At 41.6% G+C, this 21,449-nt stretch overlaps 1 protein-coding gene across 6 annotated transcripts in view; it reads right to left on the bottom strand.

The window, feature by feature from the left end:
* ZBTB7C (zinc finger and BTB domain containing 7C) overlaps window positions 1-21,449 on the bottom strand; it is a 179,722-nt gene that overhangs the window by 6,596 nt on the left and 151,677 nt on the right. For all 6 annotated transcript variants that reach the window (XM_075185919.1, XM_075185926.1, XM_075185933.1 and 3 more), the window contains one exon: window positions 8,069-9,238. In XM_075185919.1, coding sequence (XP_075042020.1) covers window positions 8,069-9,222 — 1,154 coding nt within the window. In that variant the 5' untranslated portion in view covers window positions 9,223-9,238. The remainder of the gene's footprint in view (window positions 1-8,068; window positions 9,239-21,449) is intronic.

Below are 21,449 nucleotides of genomic sequence, written 5' to 3'. Positions count from 1 at the left end.
GTTTTCAGGTAGAAAAATGTGGATAGTTCTGGAAAAATCATGAAACATGGGGGGCCTGATTCATTAAGAAAAGTTAAGTAAAAAATTGAGTAAGTAGTCTCCTGGACAAAACCATGTTACAATACAAGGGGTGCAAATTAGTTTTCTATTTTGCACATAAGTTAAATACTGTCTGTTTTATCATGTAGCACACAAATATCAACTTTAAATTTCAGTGTACAAATAAGCTATCAAGTATTTGTGTGCTGCATGAAAAAACAGTCAGTATTTAACTTATGTGCAAAACAGAAAATTAATTTGCACCCCTTGCATTGAAACATGGTTTTGTCCAGGAGACTACTTACTCAATTTTCTTTACTTAACTTTCCTTAATGAATCAGGCCTGGGGATCCTTCGTATTCTGTCTGCTTCATGTGAGTCCCAGTTGTTTCATATTCTGTATACAGTATACGTTGAGATATATTGACCATTTAGTTTATATAATGCTCCTACAATAGGGTTTGACAGGAGCCGGTGGGCATCTGCTCCCCGGGCCGGCCCCATAGTTGGCTACCTTGGGCTGGGTCACTGGTCCACCTACATTTTGTTCCTTTAAAATGTTCCTAATAGGCTGCTGAGCCGAGTCTTGCACCCCCGGGCTAAAATTTGACAGCCAGCCGCTGTGGGCTTGATTCCTGATCTGGAGTGACTAAAGAGTGACATATATAGATGCACTAGCCCATCTGCTAAATAATTCCATTATTGTATATTAAATATCAGCTGCTATCCTGGTACTATAATGTTCTGTGACACATCTGCAGCCCAGCAAGGAAGAGACACAATTATCTTATCTGTCTGTGATGTACGATACAGGGGAAGTCACAACAGAAACGGCAACTGCACAAGATGGATATGTTAATTGTTCTCAATGCAATTCAACATCCGTGACATGCTTGAAAAATAACATACCGAGAAGTGGGTTAGACCTAGAAACAAGTACAGATGTGTGAATCGGTAAATACAGATTATACTGTGAACACATGTTGTATATGTAAATACTATAACTATACGATTGTGTGTAATTGTATCTACATTGTACATAACACATTTCTAAAAGTGAATTTATACCAGGGTGAGCTGCCAAACACTAAGCACTGACATGATTTATGAGACAACTGATGTACCACAGTTTTTGGCACTGAAACAGAATGATGGATATAAATGTGAATAGAAAAATACCATTTTCTAGTTAGCATTCTCTTAGCCACAGAAATACTAATATAACTCCTACAGTTCACTCTAGGCCTACAAAGAGCCTGGTTATAATATCGCACATTAACAGAACACTAAAAGCAAAAAAAATGAAAATAAATATAGGAAAGACCCAACATTAAATAACTATTTTTTCCTGTGCATCAGATATCTGACAGGTGGAAGTTAACAGCTCCTTCTGTGCCTCTCCAACCTCCTCCCAACAGCTATATATTGTTTCTCTGTTACATCTCGACAAAGAGATCAGCATCTTCTCTTTATGTAGAACACTCACTTTAATTATATTTTCCCTTCTATTCAGTTCACAAAAGAGGAGATGGGGGGGGGTTCATGCAGAGGACACATACCATAGTCCATCCTACACTTGTTCTATCCATAAACAGTCCACATCTTCCATCATTTACTTCACTCCTCTCTGTACTACAATTTGAGACCAGTAAAAAATTTCATATTACTATTATATGGGGATGTTAATGTTATGTGGGGCTATTAATGCAATGTGGGTATCTTTATTAAATTGGCATGCTATTAATTTGATGTCCGAGGTTGGGGGGGGGGGGCTATTTGTTAAACATAAATGCTATGAATTTAATGTCGGTGCTACTTAAAAAGGTGGGTGCTCTTGATTTAATGTTTGGTCTGGCTGGGAGGAGGGGGGCTTACAGTGTTCACTCGTTGATCGGCATGCCACAAAGACTCTCCAAATATAAGTGATAGCTCATCACTATTTACCAAATACAGGGTTATATTGTACAGAGTGAAACAACCACTCTCCATGTTAAAGTGATAACATCACTACTAAGTAAATATAAGGATGTATGACATCACTGCTCTCTAAATATAAGTGATAACATCTCTACTTAAGGATATATCTTACAAGAGTTTTCTTATGTGTTACCTGGCAGACACTTATCTCACCCCCTTCTCTCAGTACCCTACATGTACTTCCTGCGCTTTGTATCTGACACCGGGATCTTGTCACTATAGACATAATATGGCCACTGCTAAAAGTTTGGAATGCAAGTACAAAATGTAACATTCACAAATGTGCAAGTAAAAGATCCCATAATATGAAAGGGATTAAGATATCTGACGTGGTACTTTTGGCGTCTATCTGTATAGGCCCCACTTGGCACCAAGCGTCCACTCATCTCAAGCCACGGGTGACGGAATCAGAGTCCAACCTGGCCACACACATAAGTGGTCAAATTAGACGAGATCCTGACAGACAGCGTTTAGGCCAAACAGCCGGACCTCTTCTGACATCACTGGGTTCTGTTTTGTGTGGTCAGAAGCTGACCACCCATGTTCATCTTCTGACCGTCTTCATTTACTAACATGATAAGGGTCCGATCAATTTAGCAGGGGTTGTTTTGGGACCATCCACACTGCAGCTGGGCCAAATGTTTGTTATCGATGCAGATATTGCATTGTATTTCCTGTGTATGTTTGTAGGTTTGTATAGTAAGCTGTCTTTTATGTTAATTCGTATTGTAAAGTTGACCAGTGTACATGTATGTATGCAGACCGTGCGTCTGCTTGCCCCTACCCTGTAGGCATTTTTTGAAATGTTAAGGTTCCTGTTTCTCAACAATCAGTAAATTTACTGACAACCAAGATAAAATGTCTACAACACTGGGTCGGAATATAGTGACGATTCCCCGATTTTAGGTCCCTGGACCTATTGTTGCTACTATTTTCACTTTTAGGTACATTTTGAATGACATAAATAAAGTGTCAGTGATAAATATTGGTCATCGGTAATTTTTTTATAAAATTGACAGTAAAAAATATTTTCAAGAGTTGTTGAATCTGCTCTGCCGACCCTGACGCTTTACATGGAGCTTGTATGTTCTCCTCATGTTCGTGTTCGTTTCCAAAAACATGCCAGTAGGTTATTTGTCTTCTGATGATATTAACCCACGTGTGTCTGTGTGGTGGAGAAGCAGGATATAAATTCTACAGAGAACTTATGTGAATGTTTAAACATTCTCTGTAAAGAACCTTGTAGTATGTTTGCACCATACAAAATCAAGGTTAATTATAATAATGTGATCAACAGCTTAATAGCAGAGGATCACAGACTCTTGGGATACTTGCAGGGCACCTAGAAGAATTTCGGGCCCGGTACAGCAACTTCTTGGGGTCCCTTATTTAGTGGCTCCTCCCACTACGCAGCCAGACCTGCCCCACCCCCCTCCGGACGACCCTGGATACCTGTAATATAAACGTTCCAGTGACTTTATCTTGCCCTCCAAATTGGGATCCCAGGTTTCTGAGCTCCCCCAGTCCTCTATTCTACTCTGCTAATTAGGAAAACTGTCAGTCATTCCCTGCCTACTACGAAGTAAAAAGCACAACTGGCTGAGTCTTGAGCTGCCCTGCATATAGAATAATCCACTTCTGGAAGTCTGAATCAAGATGTCTTTATTCACTGCTTGTAAACGTGTGCTGGTTCCACCTTTCGCCCATGACCATAATTAGCCCCTCCGGCCAGGTGCCCACTGGCATTAAATGGGCATTGTTTACGCAACAATGGTGTCAGGCCTTTGTTTCCCGAGAAACTTGAAAACTAGCTTGGTCCTGAAAATGTGGGTGGTACTCCACGGTTATGAAGTGATTAAATAAAGATGATGTCCATGGCTCAGAGTTATAAAGTATACAGAACCTTTAGAGGCATAATTGTACAATTGTTATTAGATTTCCACCAACCTTATGGTGGAAATAGATGAATATATAATAGTTTTACTATCCACTTCCCCAGCTCTATCCAATGACCACAAGCTTTGGCCGACAGCCAGCAGAGCTGTGCAGCCACAGATTAAAGATTTAATTTCGCTCAAAACCATGAATTCAGATTTGGGTGAAGTTTCATGAGTTAAACATAAATGCAAAACAAATGACCTGTGATCCATCCATTACAAAGACTACCAAGGTCACAGGACCTGTCATCGTTCCTACAATTAAGACTGTGCTTATGTTTTAATTGTATCGTGAGAGAGAGGGACTCCGGGACTGTGTTTTGTAGATGTGACACTTCTATGTTATTAAAGATTTTGTGGATTCAGAAATGACCTTTAATGAAAGCTAAAGTCTGATTCGTTGCTCTAGAGTTTTTGCTGCACGTTTAAAATGTGTTATTGAATCCACCCTATTGGTAAATTGCACTCGTGGTCATTAAATAAATACCTTGGTTGTCCACTAGGTGTCAACAGATCTTTAGAATCTACTTTCATGACATGTTTGCTGTGAGGTTTGTACATTGGACAATGCTTTATGAATCTGTTCCCAAAACAGACCTTCAGTTATGTAGATGTTGGATGTTGTTTAAAGTTATGGAACTAAATGGACACATTTTTATTTGCATCTGAGTTTTTGTAGCTGTCATGTAAAAAAGGAAATCAATAAATTAATGGCTTTTTTACATAAAAACCTTTCTCACATGTAATATAAATTTGCGCTGACCTGAATTCACCCTGTACACAATGGGGCCCTTTTACTAACATTAACATTGAGGTGTAAACTTTGCACCGAGGCACGCCAACCAACCAGCAGTCAGCTTTCATTTATCTATTGAATGTTAGACAATGAAAGCGAGCGTTTGATTGGTTGCAGTATTCTAGCGCACATTTTGTTGCTCGCAACATAAAATCTTTAAGTCAGCCGACTACAACTGAAAAATAAATAGCTAGAATGACAATAAAGTATTTTGTAATCAGTAAAATGGGTCATGGGAAATTAGGTATTTGAAAAATTTAGATGAACTCTCCTAAACAGCTTTAAAGGGACATCAATCCTTTTTTTAATTGGAAATGGTGGAAAGTACGACAGCAGGATGACATCTATTAGTGATCCCTCTTTCCAATCACACCGAAATGAAACCGGTAGTTATCCAGTCGCTCGGCCCAAGACCCCACGTGTGCGCTCAGACTTATAGTTGATCCTGTATTCCTGTTTGATGACCCTCTCACAATACAATGACTTGTGGGTGTGGTCTAGAGACATAGGGGTGGAGCTGATAAAATTAGGGTGTGGTGTCACGTAACTGGGGCTTGGCCAGGATGTCAATCAGCAGACAATAGGGAAATACACACAACATCCCATTATTCCCAATAGCCTGTACAGAGAGGTAACAAACTACACCAAGGGGTAAATGTATCAAGCTGAGAGTTTTTCGGCGGGTTTGAAAAACCAATCAGATTCTAGCTATCATTTATTTAGTACATTCTACAAAATGATAGCTAGAATCTGATTGGTTGCTATAGGCAACATCTCCACTTTTCAAACCCGCCAGAAAACTCTCAGCTTGATACATTTACCCCCAAGTGTGTGTATTCTCCTACACCAGGCACATTTATACACAGAAAAAGGTTTAGAGTGCCTTTAAATGTATTGTCCAACGCTGGACGTCCACCATTCGTTTGGTAGAGCGCTCCCCACCCCCTTCCCTGCCAATATTCTTGGCCTTTGAGAAACAATCCCAAGTTTCTTCTGAAACAAGAGGCACGATCTACCCGAGAAGGGGTGTGGCATCACCCAAAGTGGGTGTGGTTGCTGCTGTGGCCTAATTTGCCCCTATTTTCCAATCAGGAATGTCGGCAGGCGTGCCACTCCGCCACAGGACCCCAGAGGTGTTTGAGCAACCTCGTATGGGGCAACCGAGGGGAGAGAGATACTAGCCACATTGCAAGTTGGGACGACATAGAGAGATGCCCTCCCTGTATCATCCAATTATGTCACGAGATGGTAAATGCTTTGTGTCTGGTATTTCCAAATATTGTGACGTCAATGCTCCAAGTCATCTCTATTGGCTTTGATAAAGTCCTGTCTCTGAAGCTTGCTAGATTGTTGGTCCTAGCTGGTATCTTAAAGCTGTGCAGGTTTTATATAAAGAATTCTGTCAACTTGGGGGTAATAGCAGAGGTGCAGGTCCATCTGAGATGGGGGTACAGTGTCTAGAGACACCAGGAAGTGAGCTACAAGTTGCACTAAGATCAAGTGTGTGGCTGGGAAGCCAGGTCCACCTCACCGCTAGGAACGGAACCTTGGATGAGTTACTGCTACATGGGATTTATTCTTAATATTTGTGGTATTTAATTATTTAATGCTGAGGTCAGGCTTTTAATCTAAGCCTGCTGGTGCGAAGACACACTTCCTTCTAGCGGAGTTTCTAATTACAATATCCTGGGCTGAATTAAATACTAAATAAATTACTTTGTTCAGTCCTAGTTAACTCGGTGGGGAAATAAGTGAGAACATGTAAAACAGAATAATGTCGGACGTTTATGAGATCCGGCATCAGTAAACTGTTGCACATGTGAGATGCGATAGATTTATAGCTGATGATAGACTATCCCCCCTCATTTGTCAATGGTGCGCCCCTTTTCTCCAGTCTCTATAAAACTAACTACAAACATTTCTGTAAAACAGGGGTGCAATAGCAAATGTCCAAAAGAGTGTGGCATGCTGGAAAATCTAAGAAGGAAAAGTGGAGGTGTTGCCTATAGCAACCAGTCAGGTTCTAGCTATCATTTATCTCGTACATTCTAGAACACAATAACTAGAATCTGGTTGCTATGGGCAACACCTCCACTTTTCTTTTTAGAAGGGTTGATAAATGTACCCGGGAATGTTGTATCCATATATTAAAAAATATTTAGTTGGCCAATTGGTGTCATGTCAACGTTTTCCCCATATAACCAGTTCCTACACTCGGCTGCTTTTCATTAATCAGAATTTAAACAAAGTTACTGTAGTCTTGAGTTTTACCTGCATAAAGAATGTGTGGAGTTTGTATGGTCTCCCCGTGTTTGCGTGTGTTTCCTCCGGGTGCTCCAGTTTCCTCCCACAATCCAAAAACATACTAGTAGGTTAATTGGCTGCTATCAAATTGCCCTAGTCTCTGTGTGTGTGTGTGTGTGTGTGTGTGTGTGTTAGGGAATTTAGACTGTAAGCTCAATTGGGGCAAGGACTTATGTGAGTTCTCTGTACAGCGAATTAGTGGCATTATATAAATAAATAAAAGATAATGATGATGGCTGGAACGGTCCTGGTCAAAAATTAATTTAGAAGTCCAATTTGTTTTTATTTTTATGTTGCTAACAGCGTATGGGACTTCACAGGGCAAGTCTGTAACACATTCATCAAACATTTTGGGACTTTTTTTGGAACCACAAAATATGAACAAATGTGAGTTGAAAAGATAACAGGTAAATGTTTTGATTTTTACTGTAATCCTAATTTCATTTAAAAGGCTTTTTACTTAATACATTGCTTTTCTATTTTTACTGCCTTCTGTGATTTATAGATAAATGTTTATGTATACAACACAAAGTTTCTCTCTGGAAACCATTGTAATATTTCTTGTATCTCAGGGCCCTGTTAAACTGCATTGTGGCCCTTGGCTCTTGTGACACATAATCAATGTGATTTCTGTAACATAATTATTTGTATCCTTATGATTACATCACCCAGTAGAGCTGTTTTTATTAGAAAAATTGGCCAATAAATCAACCTGTTTAATCAATTATATATATTGGGGTTCTATGTTTTAGGAAGCAATACTTTATGGCCTTTCCAAGAATATAAACACCATGGGGTATATTTACTAAACTGCGGGTTTGTGGAGATGTTGCCTATAGCAACCAATCAGATTCTAGCTGTCATTTTGTATAATACACTAAATAAATGAAAGCTAGAATCTGATTGGTTGCTATAGGCAACACCTCCACTTTTCCAAACCCGCAGTTTACTAAATATACCCACTTGTATATACTCATTTAGAGTGAACAAAACCAGTAATCTGCTATTCTCTGACCTGGTGAAGCGGACCTCGCATATGCTACACATGTATGGCTTCTCTCCCGTGTGAGTTCTCATGTGCCGTGGAAGTTTTCCAGCGCCCATGATGATCTTGTGACATATCGGACATTGTTGTGAGGCCTTCGGCTTTATTTTCCTCTCCTCCTCCAAAGGCCACGGTGGAAACATGCCCAAGTGGGCCGCGCTTAGAAAGCTAAGGTAGGTGCTGTAGTCCATCTCCGCCTTAATCTGCCCAAAGTGTTTAGAGGAGTGTTCCAGGAACACGTCTTTGAAGAAATCGGCGGGGAAGGGGAGGGCTGGCACCTCGTCGTTCTCCTCCTCCTTAATTTTCCTGTCCTTGATCACAAGATCTAGAGGCCCAATGTCTACCTGCTGCTCTTGAAGTTGGGAAAAGGCCAAATCCCCATTCCAAAGCTGGGGGAAGAAGCCGGGTACAAAATGGGAAATGGTTGGCGTCCTGTCTGCCATGTTGTTTTTGGGGTAGGGGTTTTCACTTAGCAACGACTCGATTGAAAAGTCTTTTATAGCACTTTGGTGGCCAGAAGAATTATTGGTGGAAGAGTAATGGGTTGGAAAGTCCTTTTGAGTTTCATGGCATGCTGCTTCTGAAGGGTCTGACGATGGAGGGCTTTGGTGGCAACTGGCTTCCTGAATATTTATTTGGTTCTCCTGGTTCAACAAGTCCTTTGTCTCATCGTCTTCATCCTCATCATCATCTTCTTCTTTCTCTTCGTCCTCCTCCTCCTCCTCCCCATCTCTCGGAGTCTCCAGGATTTCCAGACAGACGTTGATAATGCACTGGATCTCCAACATCTCCGCTGCATCCAGGATTTGTTTTAAGTTGGACGTTGTGATAGTGAGCGTCGACGTATAAGCAAACTCTAAGATGGCAGAGAACGCTTCCGGCTTGACAAAGTCGATTTCGTAAATGTAAGGCTGCTCCACCAGTGAGCCAGTGGTAAAAAGCTTTTTAAAATATTTACTGCAGGCTGCTAGCACAGCCCTGTGTGTCCGATATTCTTGGTCCTGTATGACAAGGATAACGTCACAGAGTAACCCATCATGTCGCTGCTGGTTCAGTCCACATAGGATGTCGCTGCTGTGGTTGGGGAATGGAATGCCGATCAAATCTTCATCGCCACTGGCCATGGTCTCATAAGTGGTCCTGTAACAGAGCAGAAAGAGGAGATCAGTCTTGTTACATTGACTTCCGATATCATATAAACCAATATTTGTGTTAGAGAGAAAGGAATCTCCAAAAATTTATCTTAGCACACTTTAGGCCTCCCTCGTTTCCAGATGTGGCTGAAGAATTCTCATTGGGTCCAAGATGGAATCACCCAGTTGAATAGTTGCCATGTCAAGTGGGACAACCTTACTAATTACATTACATTATGGAGTTTAAATCATTACAATCAACAATGTTTTTTAATAACCTCAGATGAATCTCAGATTGGGTCAACATATTGACCCGTGGGAATGAGAACATAGCTCATAACTTTGGAGTTTCATTTAATGCTGCACTCCCAGGTAGGGTAAAAAAAAATATCACAATACCCAGGACCCCACTCGGCGGACCCCCAGAGGTTGCGGCTAGCGGCTGTTTTCCCGTGGGAATCTATAGCTCGTCATGCAGCTTGGCCGAAAGCCGGGAGCAGTGTGAACCTACAGCGGGGGTGTGACCGCGATGACCAATAAGAAGCCTCAATCAGATGTTGCAGCTTTTTATTGGTCATCCCACTCACACACCTCTTCACAGTCATTTTAAAGGGTGAGCATAAAAGATTTGTGGGAGCTCTACAGCCAAAGTTGGGAAAAACTGTTTTGGGGTTCCACTAAGGGGATTCTCTTGGTTAGTGAAAACTTACTGTGTAGGTGAGAAATGCTGCTGCAATATTAAGGTCTTTTGTTGAAATGTATTACTATACTATATATAAACTGGCGCAGAGTGAAAAGCTACTGCAAGCCATCACATCCTATCATTTTCTTCTATTAGAGTTTGCAGAAGTGAATGCCTGGTTGCCATGAGTTACAGCATCAGTTAATTGTGTTACTGCATAAAAAAGTGATGTAATATTAATACTTTATATAGATGGTCCTATCCACCGCCCATTATTTAAGGCTACAAACTTCATAGCTTCGATGCAGACAGAATAGGCTGTAATAATGTATTTGCTCCCTATGATATGATTCTCAGGGACCTTCATAGGGAGTTGTTATGATGACATTAGTCTGACATAGTGGAATTATTTGCCAGTAGGACTTAAGTGCACCCTGATCTCATTCCTTTATCCTTCTTTTATTAAAGGGCAACTACACCCATTTCTTAATAGATGTAAATGATAACATGTTTTTCGGTATGATTTTATGAAGACTCTGTTGTCTTATCAGATGCAGCACTTATAAATGCTATTTAAACCTGGGTCATTCGCAGCTCTTCTATAAATATAGACTTTCGTATTACAACAACAGTCCTTAGCAGACAGCCAGCGGTTATCACTTATATATCTACCCTTTCTCCCTTTTGCCTGCATTAGCCTGCATTTAAAATAAATAGGCATTGTCTGCATTGGAGCAAATCTTTTGTCACATTTCCATGTGTTAATACACTTGACTAATACACCGGCAAAAATGTGTGTGTGGATGTAGCCTTCAACCATAAGGTAACAGAACAATGAAAACATTTTATCGTCAATTGAAGTAAATCAGTAAAACTAAAACAGCAATAATTCCCCTTAATGTAAAAGGAACAGAGGTTAACCTGCTGTATGCAATCCTTACAACATACAAGGTTAGATTTATTAAGGAGAAGTGGATTTGTTGCCCATAGCAACCAATCAGAGTCTAGCTATCATTGTATAGAATGTGCCTAGATACATGATAGAATCTGATTGGTTGCTATGGGCAACACCTCCACGTTTTAAGAAGGTTTTATAAATCCACCCCACAGTATTAAATCAATAAGGGTAAAATAAATTCTGAGATGATGCACGAGCGCTCTGTCTGCTCTCCTTTGTGGCTCTTTTCTGTGCTTTTCAGTCATTTCTTTATATAATCAACAACATATTTATTTCTGTTGCCCTGGTAACGCTTATGATCTGAGATGTTGTCTTTGCTGATACGGAGGGGGCTGAACGAGGTGATCATCAGATGTCCCGTCTATATCTGAGTGTCGGGACCCCGCATCCCAGGGAACGGACCACCAGAGTGCTATTATGGGGAAGAGAGGGGGTGTAGTACACTTCTTAAAGTGGGAAACCCCTTAACATTTACAGAAAGAATCCAGAAAGATCATTCAACGTAATTAGTAAAAATTGCAACTACTGGAGATGAAATTACTTTCTCTTGATATATTACTGGGGTACTGTAAATAGGGCCGCCAAGGGAAATTTTGGGCCTTGGTACAGCAACTTCTAGGGGGTCCCATCCATAGCAACTGAAAGGGGGTGGGGCCACACCAAGATGTCTCCTCCCACTACACTGGCAGGCCGTGGCCCCTGTACATTGTACCTGTCCGTCCTCCTCTACCACCCCTGAATGTAAGCAGTGTTGGACCTTATTGGGGCTACTGTATTTTCCTGTCACACTACTGGGGCTCCGGTACTTATATTATATAGGACACTATTGGGGACATATTACAAGCTGGATATTGCAAGGTTCTAAGATCCACATGTTGTACCGGTCATGTATGCATCCTGTAAGTGTATATTCATTTGCAGGGGAGGAGAAACACCCCCCACGGCAAGCTCATATTAAATATATTTTTAATGGGTCACATAGCACATGGTTCCTTGGCTTCTTCCCCAGCTATGTGTATGGGGGCGGGAGGGCCTTATTACGACCCTAGATGGCCCTAGGCATAATTTGGGCCCTCCTCTGTAAAAAAAAATGCTTAAACTAATCTGGGTTCTTCAGTAAAAAAAACAGCCAGAGCCTTCATTGCCTACTGGGCCTTACACGTGAGCCTAGCCTGCCTAGTGGATGATCTGGCTCTGTTGGGGGGAGCCTGTGCAGGGGAGGGCTGGAATATTTTAGCCCGGGGGGCAGGACTCGACTCAGCAGCCTATTTGGAATATTTTAATTGAAAAATATGCAGTTGGCCCAGTGACCCAGTCCAAGGTAGCCCACTAGGGGGCGGCTTGGGGGGCAGATGCCCCCTGCCCCCCAGCCTGCCCCTGAGCCTGTGCTTTAATTACCACCAGTAGAGGAACTACCGATACGGCAACCCTTCTGAGCCCCCGGTCTGGTCTTCTGCGTAAGTTTTATCTCCTATGTGTGAGGACTTGGGGCTAGATTTACTAAACTGCGGGTTTGAAGAAGTGGAGATGTTGCCTATAGCAACCAATCAGATTCTAGCTGTCATTTTGTAGAATGCACTAAATAAATGATAGCTAGAATCTGATTGGTTGCTATAGGCAACATCTTCACTTCTTCAAACCTGCAGTTTAGTAAATATACCCCTTGGTATCTGTGCAGATAGTGTCTGGAATATGTACTTTTTATAGAAGGATATTTTCCATACACCATACACATGATTTTCAGGAGAAGAGGGATGGCTGTCCCTTCTGACACTGATACATCCCAATTTCCTTTTTTTTAATCTGCTGAAGTAGAAATATCCGTCCACATGTGTTTTCCATTGCAGACCTCCTTGCCTGGTGCTCAGTGACCACATATCAGTGCAGGCTGTAAGTTCACAGTGGAATGTTCATGCTGTGATAACTTCCTCGTCCCTCATGGAAGATCAAGGCAAAACTGGGAAAAAAAAGGGACCTTGTTGCTATCTCGGCCCACCTCCCACGCCCACACATCCAGAAAGCAACTCCACAACCATTATCATGTGGGAGCAGGAAGCCCAGGGCCATGGGAAAAGAGACGTGTTAATATCACACTCCAGCTGCTGGGACAGCTACCTACATGGGAGACACTCAGGGCACCCCCCCTACCCCCCACCCCAACTGGACATTTAACCCTACAGGGCTGGTTTTTGTCTTTCCAATAAGCTGTCCATGAGGAGCTGCCATTATATATTATATTCTTCTTGTTCTAAATTACAGATGCACTCATCAGATCCAATCATCAGACCATCACGTGTTTCTCAATACAAAAGGTCGGTCGTCTGCAGCTGCTGCAGAACTTCTTTGCAGAACTCATCAAAGTAGATTGAGTGAGATTTCTGCAGCAAAGAGCTGCCATGCCTGTGCTGGAGAATCTCACCCACCTGCCACTTATCCTGGAAGTGGTTTTAACAAACGACACATTAAACAGCTGATGCGTACCTTGCCACAGTGCGCAGAAGTAACCGGATTACTAGTTTGTGTTGAGCAATCTTTATGCAAAGTTTTAAAGGGTTTTTGTTTATTTAAAATGGTTTCACTTGCCAATGATTTATATCCCATAGCAACCGATCAACTGCATTCATTTGTCAATAGACTCGTCAAAGCAAATTATCTGACTTTTAGTGAAGGGTTAAAGCATAAATATGTGTTATTTGCCGTGTTTTTAAATAATCCAGTTTTCCTTGGACAACCAGACCAGCGAGACTGCAAACCTCTAGTAACACCTTCCATAATGCGGAGGGAGGAATACAGTCAGGAATTGACAAGGCAAAAACAGGGGAGACACTATATTACAGGGGTAGACTTATTAAACCTTCTAAAGCGGAGGTGTTGACCATAACAACCAATCAGATTCTAGCTATCGTGTTCTAGAATGTACTAGATCAGCTATGGCTAACCTGTGACACTCCAGGTATTGTGAAACTACAAGCCCCAGCATGCTTTGCCAGTAGATAGCTAGCTGATAGCTGGCAAAGCATGCTGGGGCTTGTAGTTGTACAACACCTGGAGTGTCACAGGTTAGCAATCACTGTACTAGATAAATGATAGCTACAATCTGATTACACTTCTTAAGAATCATTGCCTTGCCTATTCTTACTGTTTGTTTTAGATTGTAAGCTCTTTGGGACAGAGGCCTCTCTATTGTTTTTTTTTTTAATATTATTACTTTTTCCAATATATACTTTATGATTCTAGTGCCATAAATATAAATATTCAGACCGTGCTAGAGATCTGTAGATTGTAAGCTGGCCAGCAGGGTCCTCTTAACTCTTCCTGTATGTTAATACCCCCCTATTGGTTTATAAATATGTTTCATTCCAATTGTAAACTATGCCGGCGCTTTCTAAATAAATGTTGACAATAATTATATTTTGCCAAAAGCTAATTCAGTCATTTAAAACCTGAAACATAATATTAAAAAAAACACGCACATAGAAAAAGTGTATCCTATAAACCATAAATATAAGCATATATTAGCTGCTGGATCAAACAATACAAATAATTGCTGATCCCACAAGAAGAAATAGAATACACAAGTGTAAGAATCCACTTCAAGGGGTATATTTACTAAACTGCGGGTTTGAATAAGTGGAGATGTTGCCTATAGCGACCAATCAGATTCTAGTTGTCATTTGTTTAGTACATTCTACAAAATGACAGCTAGAATCTGATTGGTCGCTATAGGCAACATCTCCGCTTTTCAAAGCTGCCATTTAGTAAATATACCCCAGTCTCTATTACACTGCATAGAGGTGCAAATAACCCTTATTGAAATATATTTTGAGGTATCTTAGATATAGTAGCCTTTTGATTTCTTATCATTTTATAATTACCCCTTATTATTAATTACCCCAATATCTAAGATACCTCAAAATATATTACAATAACCATTATTGTTATACAAATTCATTGCAGCATGAAGTGAGTTTTAACTCACTGTTTTGTATAAGCACACTACACAACTCACAATATTGGTTTTAATATTCGCTGTCTCCTTGTTTGTAAGTATTTTAATTGATGAATAATAAAGTATAGTTTCTTAGTCTTATTCCCAGAAGAATAGAGGCCAAGTGATTAAATAGCCCCCTCTGAAGGAAACTCTGTTCTAAATGACATATTTAACACGATTCGTTTGCACCTTTCCATAAGGAGTACATAACGAAACTAATATTGGTTTTGAAAGAAATAAATAAAAATAAAATTGGAACGTGAACAGCCTGAATTATATCTTTTTATTGCGGAAGTTTAGGAATCCATTTTGTTTTTTCTTGTTTTTTTTCACCTGCTAAGCACGCCCCCAATGAAGCACAGCCACACCCCCAATGGTTTGAACACTCCCATTAATTAAGCATGGGTGGAGCCCAAGAAGTTGCTGCACTAGGGAAAAGATTTCCTCTTGGCTGCCCTGCCTATGACGTGTACATTAGAATCATGTCCCGCCCCCCCAATTTGCATATTCATTACCCCTTACCATGCGCACTCACCTCTGACTCTTAAAACACATATTATATGTTGGAACGTATACCACTATAAGACTCCGGTACAAGGAGTTTTATAGTTAGATAACTTAGCGTATATAGTGATTGATATCATTTTCATTTTGCCTTCATTATGTTTCTTTGATAAGCTGATAAAATAGTACACATATGCTTATTGGTATATTAGGACACTTGTACTTAGTATATGTCAATAGTTATATATTGTGGATATATGTACAGTGTGACTGTTATTAAAGTATAACTATTGTTTAGGGCACCTCAGTTGACTTGTTGTTGTTTTTAACATTTATTAGTATATTATATTAAAACAAATATTTGAAAATGGATTCTCCGCAAGCCTGATTGTTATATATATTTATTATTTTCCATCTAATATATTTAGTGATGATCTTTTGTACATATGGAAATCACAGCTGCTTTGAAATAAGCCCACGTGCCGTGGCATTCCTCTAGATATTACTATATTGCCGTATAAACCCAGCGACCCTGATACTTACACTCTAATCTATGACACAGGTAATGTGTGATTCAGCGATAGCTGTAACCCCAACATGCGGGGTCTGTGCCTGATGCAGCAACAGAAATAGGGTCCTTTTCATCGCTTATACAAACTACCAGAAGAAGACAAACATTGTAATGTTTAAGCAGCATTAAATCTACTACCTACTTAGATTTTGCATTAAGAAAATTGGCAATGTTTACATTATACCCTTCCGTAACACGCTGCCCCAGACAGCTGCCTCCGGGTGCCTCATTACAGACACACCCTTGTGTACATGAGTCAGTCCGCTGACACTGAGAATTATTAGTAATAGCTCTGTAATAATACTGTCATTCCGTCCAATTACAGCCAAACACATAACATCCCTCAATACAGGGGTGTTGTCAGTTCCTGGACCTTTCTGTCCCGAGGGCCTGGGTCATGTCCTATAATTATCAGTGTTTCTCTTATCCTTGTACTGCTACATACTGTCCTGTGATATTGTATGCTGGCCTGTTATACCGTATGCTGGTCTGTTATACCGTATGCTGGCCTGTTATATCGTATGCTGGTCTGTTATACCGTATGCTGGTCTGTTATACCGTATGGTGGCCTGTTATACCGTATGCTGGCCTGTTATACCGTATGCTGGCCTGTTATACCGTATGCTGGTCTGTTATACCGTATACTGGCCTGTTATACCGTATGCTGGCCTGTTATACCGTATGCTGCCTTTTATACCGTATGCTGATCTGTTATACCGTATGCTGGCCTGTTATACCGTATGGTGGCCTGGTATACTGTATGCTGGCCTGGTATACTGTATGCTGGCCTGTACCACCCAGTGGCGGATCTAGAAAATTGTTGTACCCGGGGCGATTTAGGAAGGGGGGGGGATTTAGGCCCCACCCCCTTTCTGACTTCTGAGGCTGCCGGCGGCTGCACACTATGTGCAGGTCCGCTCGGCAGTGACAGGCAGCACACTGTCACTGCCGAACGGACCTGCACATAGTGTGTAGCCGTCGACAGCAAGCCCCTGCTAGAGGGGGCGAATGCCCCGATCGCCCCCCCTTGGATCCGCCACTAGTTCCACCGTTACAGAATGACTTTGTGAACATTCAGAGCCTGATTTATTAAGACAAACAAAGCGAACGTAAATCAGGCATACGCACGTCCGCATTCAACTAGGAGCGGATCTGAGAAACATCTCTGGTTGAATACGGGTCTAGGCAGGGCCTGATCAACCACTAGGCTGACCAGGCTGCAGCCTGGGGCGCTGGGTCCCGGGGGGCGTGGCGCTGCGGGTATTTTTTTTTTAATTATTATTTTTTTTTTCCTTCATTCATTTTTTTTTTCGGGGTGGGGGAGGGGGGTCGCCGCGGGGCGGGGGGGGGGGGTCGCCACGGGGGGGGTGGAGGGCTCGACGATCAAAAGCATTGGTGGTCAGTGGTTAGCAACACACAGCCAATCGCCAGGCTGCCTGTTGCTGTGCAGCAGACAGGAAGCAGGACGTCTTCACTTCCTATCTGCTGATCTGAGGAAAGGAGCGACGCTGGCACAACTACAGGTAAGTGAAGGGGGGAACTGCCCTGCATATCTATAGGGAGGGGGGGAACTGCCCTGCATATCTATAGGGAGGGGGGGAACTGCCCTGCATATCTATAGGGAGGGGGGGAACTGCCCTGCATATCTATAGGGAGGGGGGAACTGCCCTGTATATCTATAGGGAGGGGGGGAACTGCCCTGCATATCTATAGGGAGGGGGGGAACTGCTCTGCATATCTATAGGGAGGGGGGGGGGAAACTGCCCTGCATATCTATAGGGAGGGGGGGGGGGAACTGCCCTGCATATCTATAGGGAGGGGGGGGGGGGAACTGCCCTGCATATCTATAGAGAGGGGGGGGAACTGCCCTGCATATCTATAGGGAGGGGGGGGGAACTACCCTGCATATCTATAGGGAGGGAGAGGGGGACTGTCATACAAATCTATAGGGAGGGAGAGAGGTTGATATGTATGAAGGAGGGCAGAGGAGGGGGGCTGATATATGTGACTGGGGGAGTTTTGATGTGACGGGGGGGATAGCTACAGAGTGGAGATAAGGAAAATAGCTGCAAGGGGGATGGATGCAGGGTGGTTGCAGCAGGGGTTAAGGAAAATGGCTGTGGGGGGGGGGGGGTGGTTGTGGTTAAGGAAAATGGCTGCAGGGGGTATTTAAAAAATAGAGCAGTTTTGGGGGGCAGAATCTCATGATTGTGTGGTGGTCACATGGGTGGTCTCAGCAATCACTAGAATACTAAATATTAGTGAGATGGGGCTGGTAGAGGTTTGTATTTGATTGACAACAAATATTCAGATATTGCTTATATATGCCTGTCCAATGGGGTACTTTTAGCTGGCCATAATGGAGTGTTTTGTTTTAACTAAAGGGCCTAATCATTCAGGGTTTGCATTATAATACATTTTTGCATTTTCAAAACAGGATGCCAACTTTCCAGAAGCCAGCGAGAGGATAACAAAGTTGCAAGAGAGAAGAGCAAGAACAGGTAAGAGACAATGGCACAATCTGTCTAAATTTGAATGCTGGAGAATACACCTGAACATTCATATTCAGGAGTGTTCCTATACACCTATATATTCGGAGGAGGGGGGGGAGGGGGGCGCTGCGGCCGTATTAGCCTAGGGCGGCCAGAACCCTTAATCAGGCCCTGGGTCTAGGTGCGCTCTGCTCTGACAGACAATACACTGCTGGATACATATGTGGAATATAAAGTCCCAGTAGAACGCACAGGGAAAAAAGTATTCAATTATAGTCACCTGTCAATAATATAGAGCCTGATTCATTAAGGATATTAACTTAAGAAACTTCTTATTTAAGTCTCCTGGACAAACCCATGTTACAATGCAAGGGGTGCAAATTAGTTTTCTGTTTTGCACATAAGTTAAATACTGACTGTTTTTTCATGTAGCGCACAAATATCAACTTTAAATTTCAGTGTACAAATAAGCTATTAAGTATTTGTGTGCTACATGAAAAACAGTCAGTATTTAACTTATGTGCAAAACAGAATACTAATTTGCACCCCTTGCATTGTAACATAGGTTTGTCCAGGAGACTTAAATAACAAGTTTCTTAAGTTAAGACCCTTAATGAATCAGGCCCATAGTTATTAATTTAAAAATATTAAAAAACAAATGTTTTTTCCTTTTTTTGTCCTAATGAAATACATTGATCAGGATGTTATTAATGTCTACTGTACATAAAATACATTTCTACAGTTGCTCCTGATTGCAAACACATGTTCTAGCTGTATACACAGCCCTTATCACTAGTAATTGGCTCTTACTCCCGAGCTGTAGCTGGTGCAAGTGATACGACTGAAAAACACGTAACTTAGAGATGTACAAAGTCTGAACCGGACGCTGCTGCCTGCGCTCCAGCTTGGCACGCCCTTACTGTACATTGATTACGGGCATACGCCCAGTCCCTACCCCGTTCCGCCCATGAAACTGTAGCCTGTTGCAAGTGTCCTTTGCGCTGGGAGATGAATTCCATACACTTGCATTCTCTGGGGAAGAGTTAGTTTCTGGGCAAGCGCAGAGCAATTGGAGGGGGAGGCAAAATGAAAATGTGGTGGCAGATTTATAGTTGCTAGATCCTAGATCAATTTTAAATTTCAGTGTACAAGTAAAGCTATCAAGGATTTGTGTCCTACATAAAAAACAGTCAATATTTAACTTATGTGCAAAATAATAAACTAATTTGCACCCCTTGCATTGTAACATGGTTTGTCCAGGACAAAACATACTCATTTTGTTGCCTTACTTTCCTTAATGACTCAGGCCCAATACGGCACGTATCAGCATTAACAGTTCCATGATGAATCTGCCCCTCTGAGTGTTATTGCAGGAGTTGTGTTGGCTACGTAACAGATTCACGAAGACTGTTATTAAGTAGCCTCTTTAAATGCCCATAACCAAGTGGACTGTGGGATACATGAAGCTGAAAAGTCTTCTCTGTGGTTTAATGCTTCTCCAAGAATCTTGCGTCCTCCATATCATACAAATGTGATGCAACATTAAAAGCACAAATCTGCCGACATCTGCAGTCATTATTAAGACATACATTGTAATGGCAAATGTGACATCCTTTAGGTGTGGCCCCAATAAAAAGAGTAATAAAACGCGTGTGTAGTTCTTCCCCAATCCCGCAATGAGGTCCTGCTGCGTTGCCAGGCAGGGTGAAGTGATTGGTTAAACAGTTCCAAGTTATAACGAGGGGTGTAGCTTCAATGACTGCTTGCCGTGGACCTATGTCCTCTTAGAGAGAGGGCGGCATAGGGACTCCCTGCCAATGTGAGCGACTCTATGTCAGTGTTGGCTAACCTGTGACACTCCAGGTGTTGTGAAACTACAAGTCCCAGCATGCTTTGCCAATATATAGCAGCTTATTGCTGCAAGGGTATGCTGGGACTTGTAGTTTCACAACACCTGGAGTGTCTCAGGTTAGACAACAGTGCTCTATGCCCTATCGTTGACAAGATTACCAATACAAGCCCACTGATAAGGACTTTGTGAGGTTCCCTTTAAATCAGGAACTCGAGATGTGCAGCGTGGGAAGAGTCCTTGTCATCATCATTGGCCGAAAAGCTAGTGTGACTCACCATGTCCAGTACGTTCCAGGGGCAAGTACTGAATATACAAAGACCAGAAGCTCTTAAAGGGACAATAATCCCAGGTTTTTATTTCCCCATTGAATTAGTGAATTAAGGGACATTATAAAAATATTATTATTATAGGATTATTATGGATGAGTTAGTAAGGTTGCTTGCAAAAAGTCAGTGTTATGTTCAGTTCCATTGTTTCTCTTCTCTTCCCTATAACCCCCGTATCTCCTCCCACAGTTCTCTTGTCAGTCTTTTTGAGGTGTGATAATCCTTTCCATTTTATTATAGAGGTCCTATATTACTTACTCCAAAGCTCAGTACAGAGGGAAGAGCAGTCGTTGAAGTGGATTGGGGTCATGGCAGTAGAATGTGCTAACCGCAGCACAGAGTATTTCAGAGCAGCCAACTCCTGTGTCCGTATGTAAGCAAGGTTGTAGAGGGAAGGGATTGGCCGACTGGTAGCCAATCAGACATCTGAATGTTAACCGTGCACTGAAGTTCATAACCTAACTAGTAATATTTAATTATTTTATTATTAGCTAGTTTTTACTAGTTACTAAAATGTAACAATTTTGTAATATGTTATCTTAAAATATAGTTAAAATAAATAAATAAAAAGTTGAATGTATATACATTTCTGAATACAGGCACTAGGGGGCACTATTGTGTCTATCACTGTATATTAGTTATTAGTAGAGGACAATACTTTAATCTTATCTTATGCCATATATAGGAAATGTATTCAGTAGAAGATTAGTACCAGACTATGCACAGAACTAGGTAAGTTGATATGTTTGAGTTTTATTACAAGTTAAGAGATATAACCCGTGACAGAAAAAATGTCTGTGTCATAAGTAGATATGATCAGATTTGCTTCAAAGCGGTTCTGG

The sequence above is a fragment of the Mixophyes fleayi genome, chromosome 1, assembly GCF_038048845.1.
Source record: "Mixophyes fleayi isolate aMixFle1 chromosome 1, aMixFle1.hap1, whole genome shotgun sequence".
Classification (NCBI taxonomy): Eukaryota; Metazoa; Chordata; class Amphibia; order Anura; family Limnodynastidae; genus Mixophyes; species Mixophyes fleayi.
This window is presented reverse-complemented; position numbering and strand designations above follow the sequence as displayed.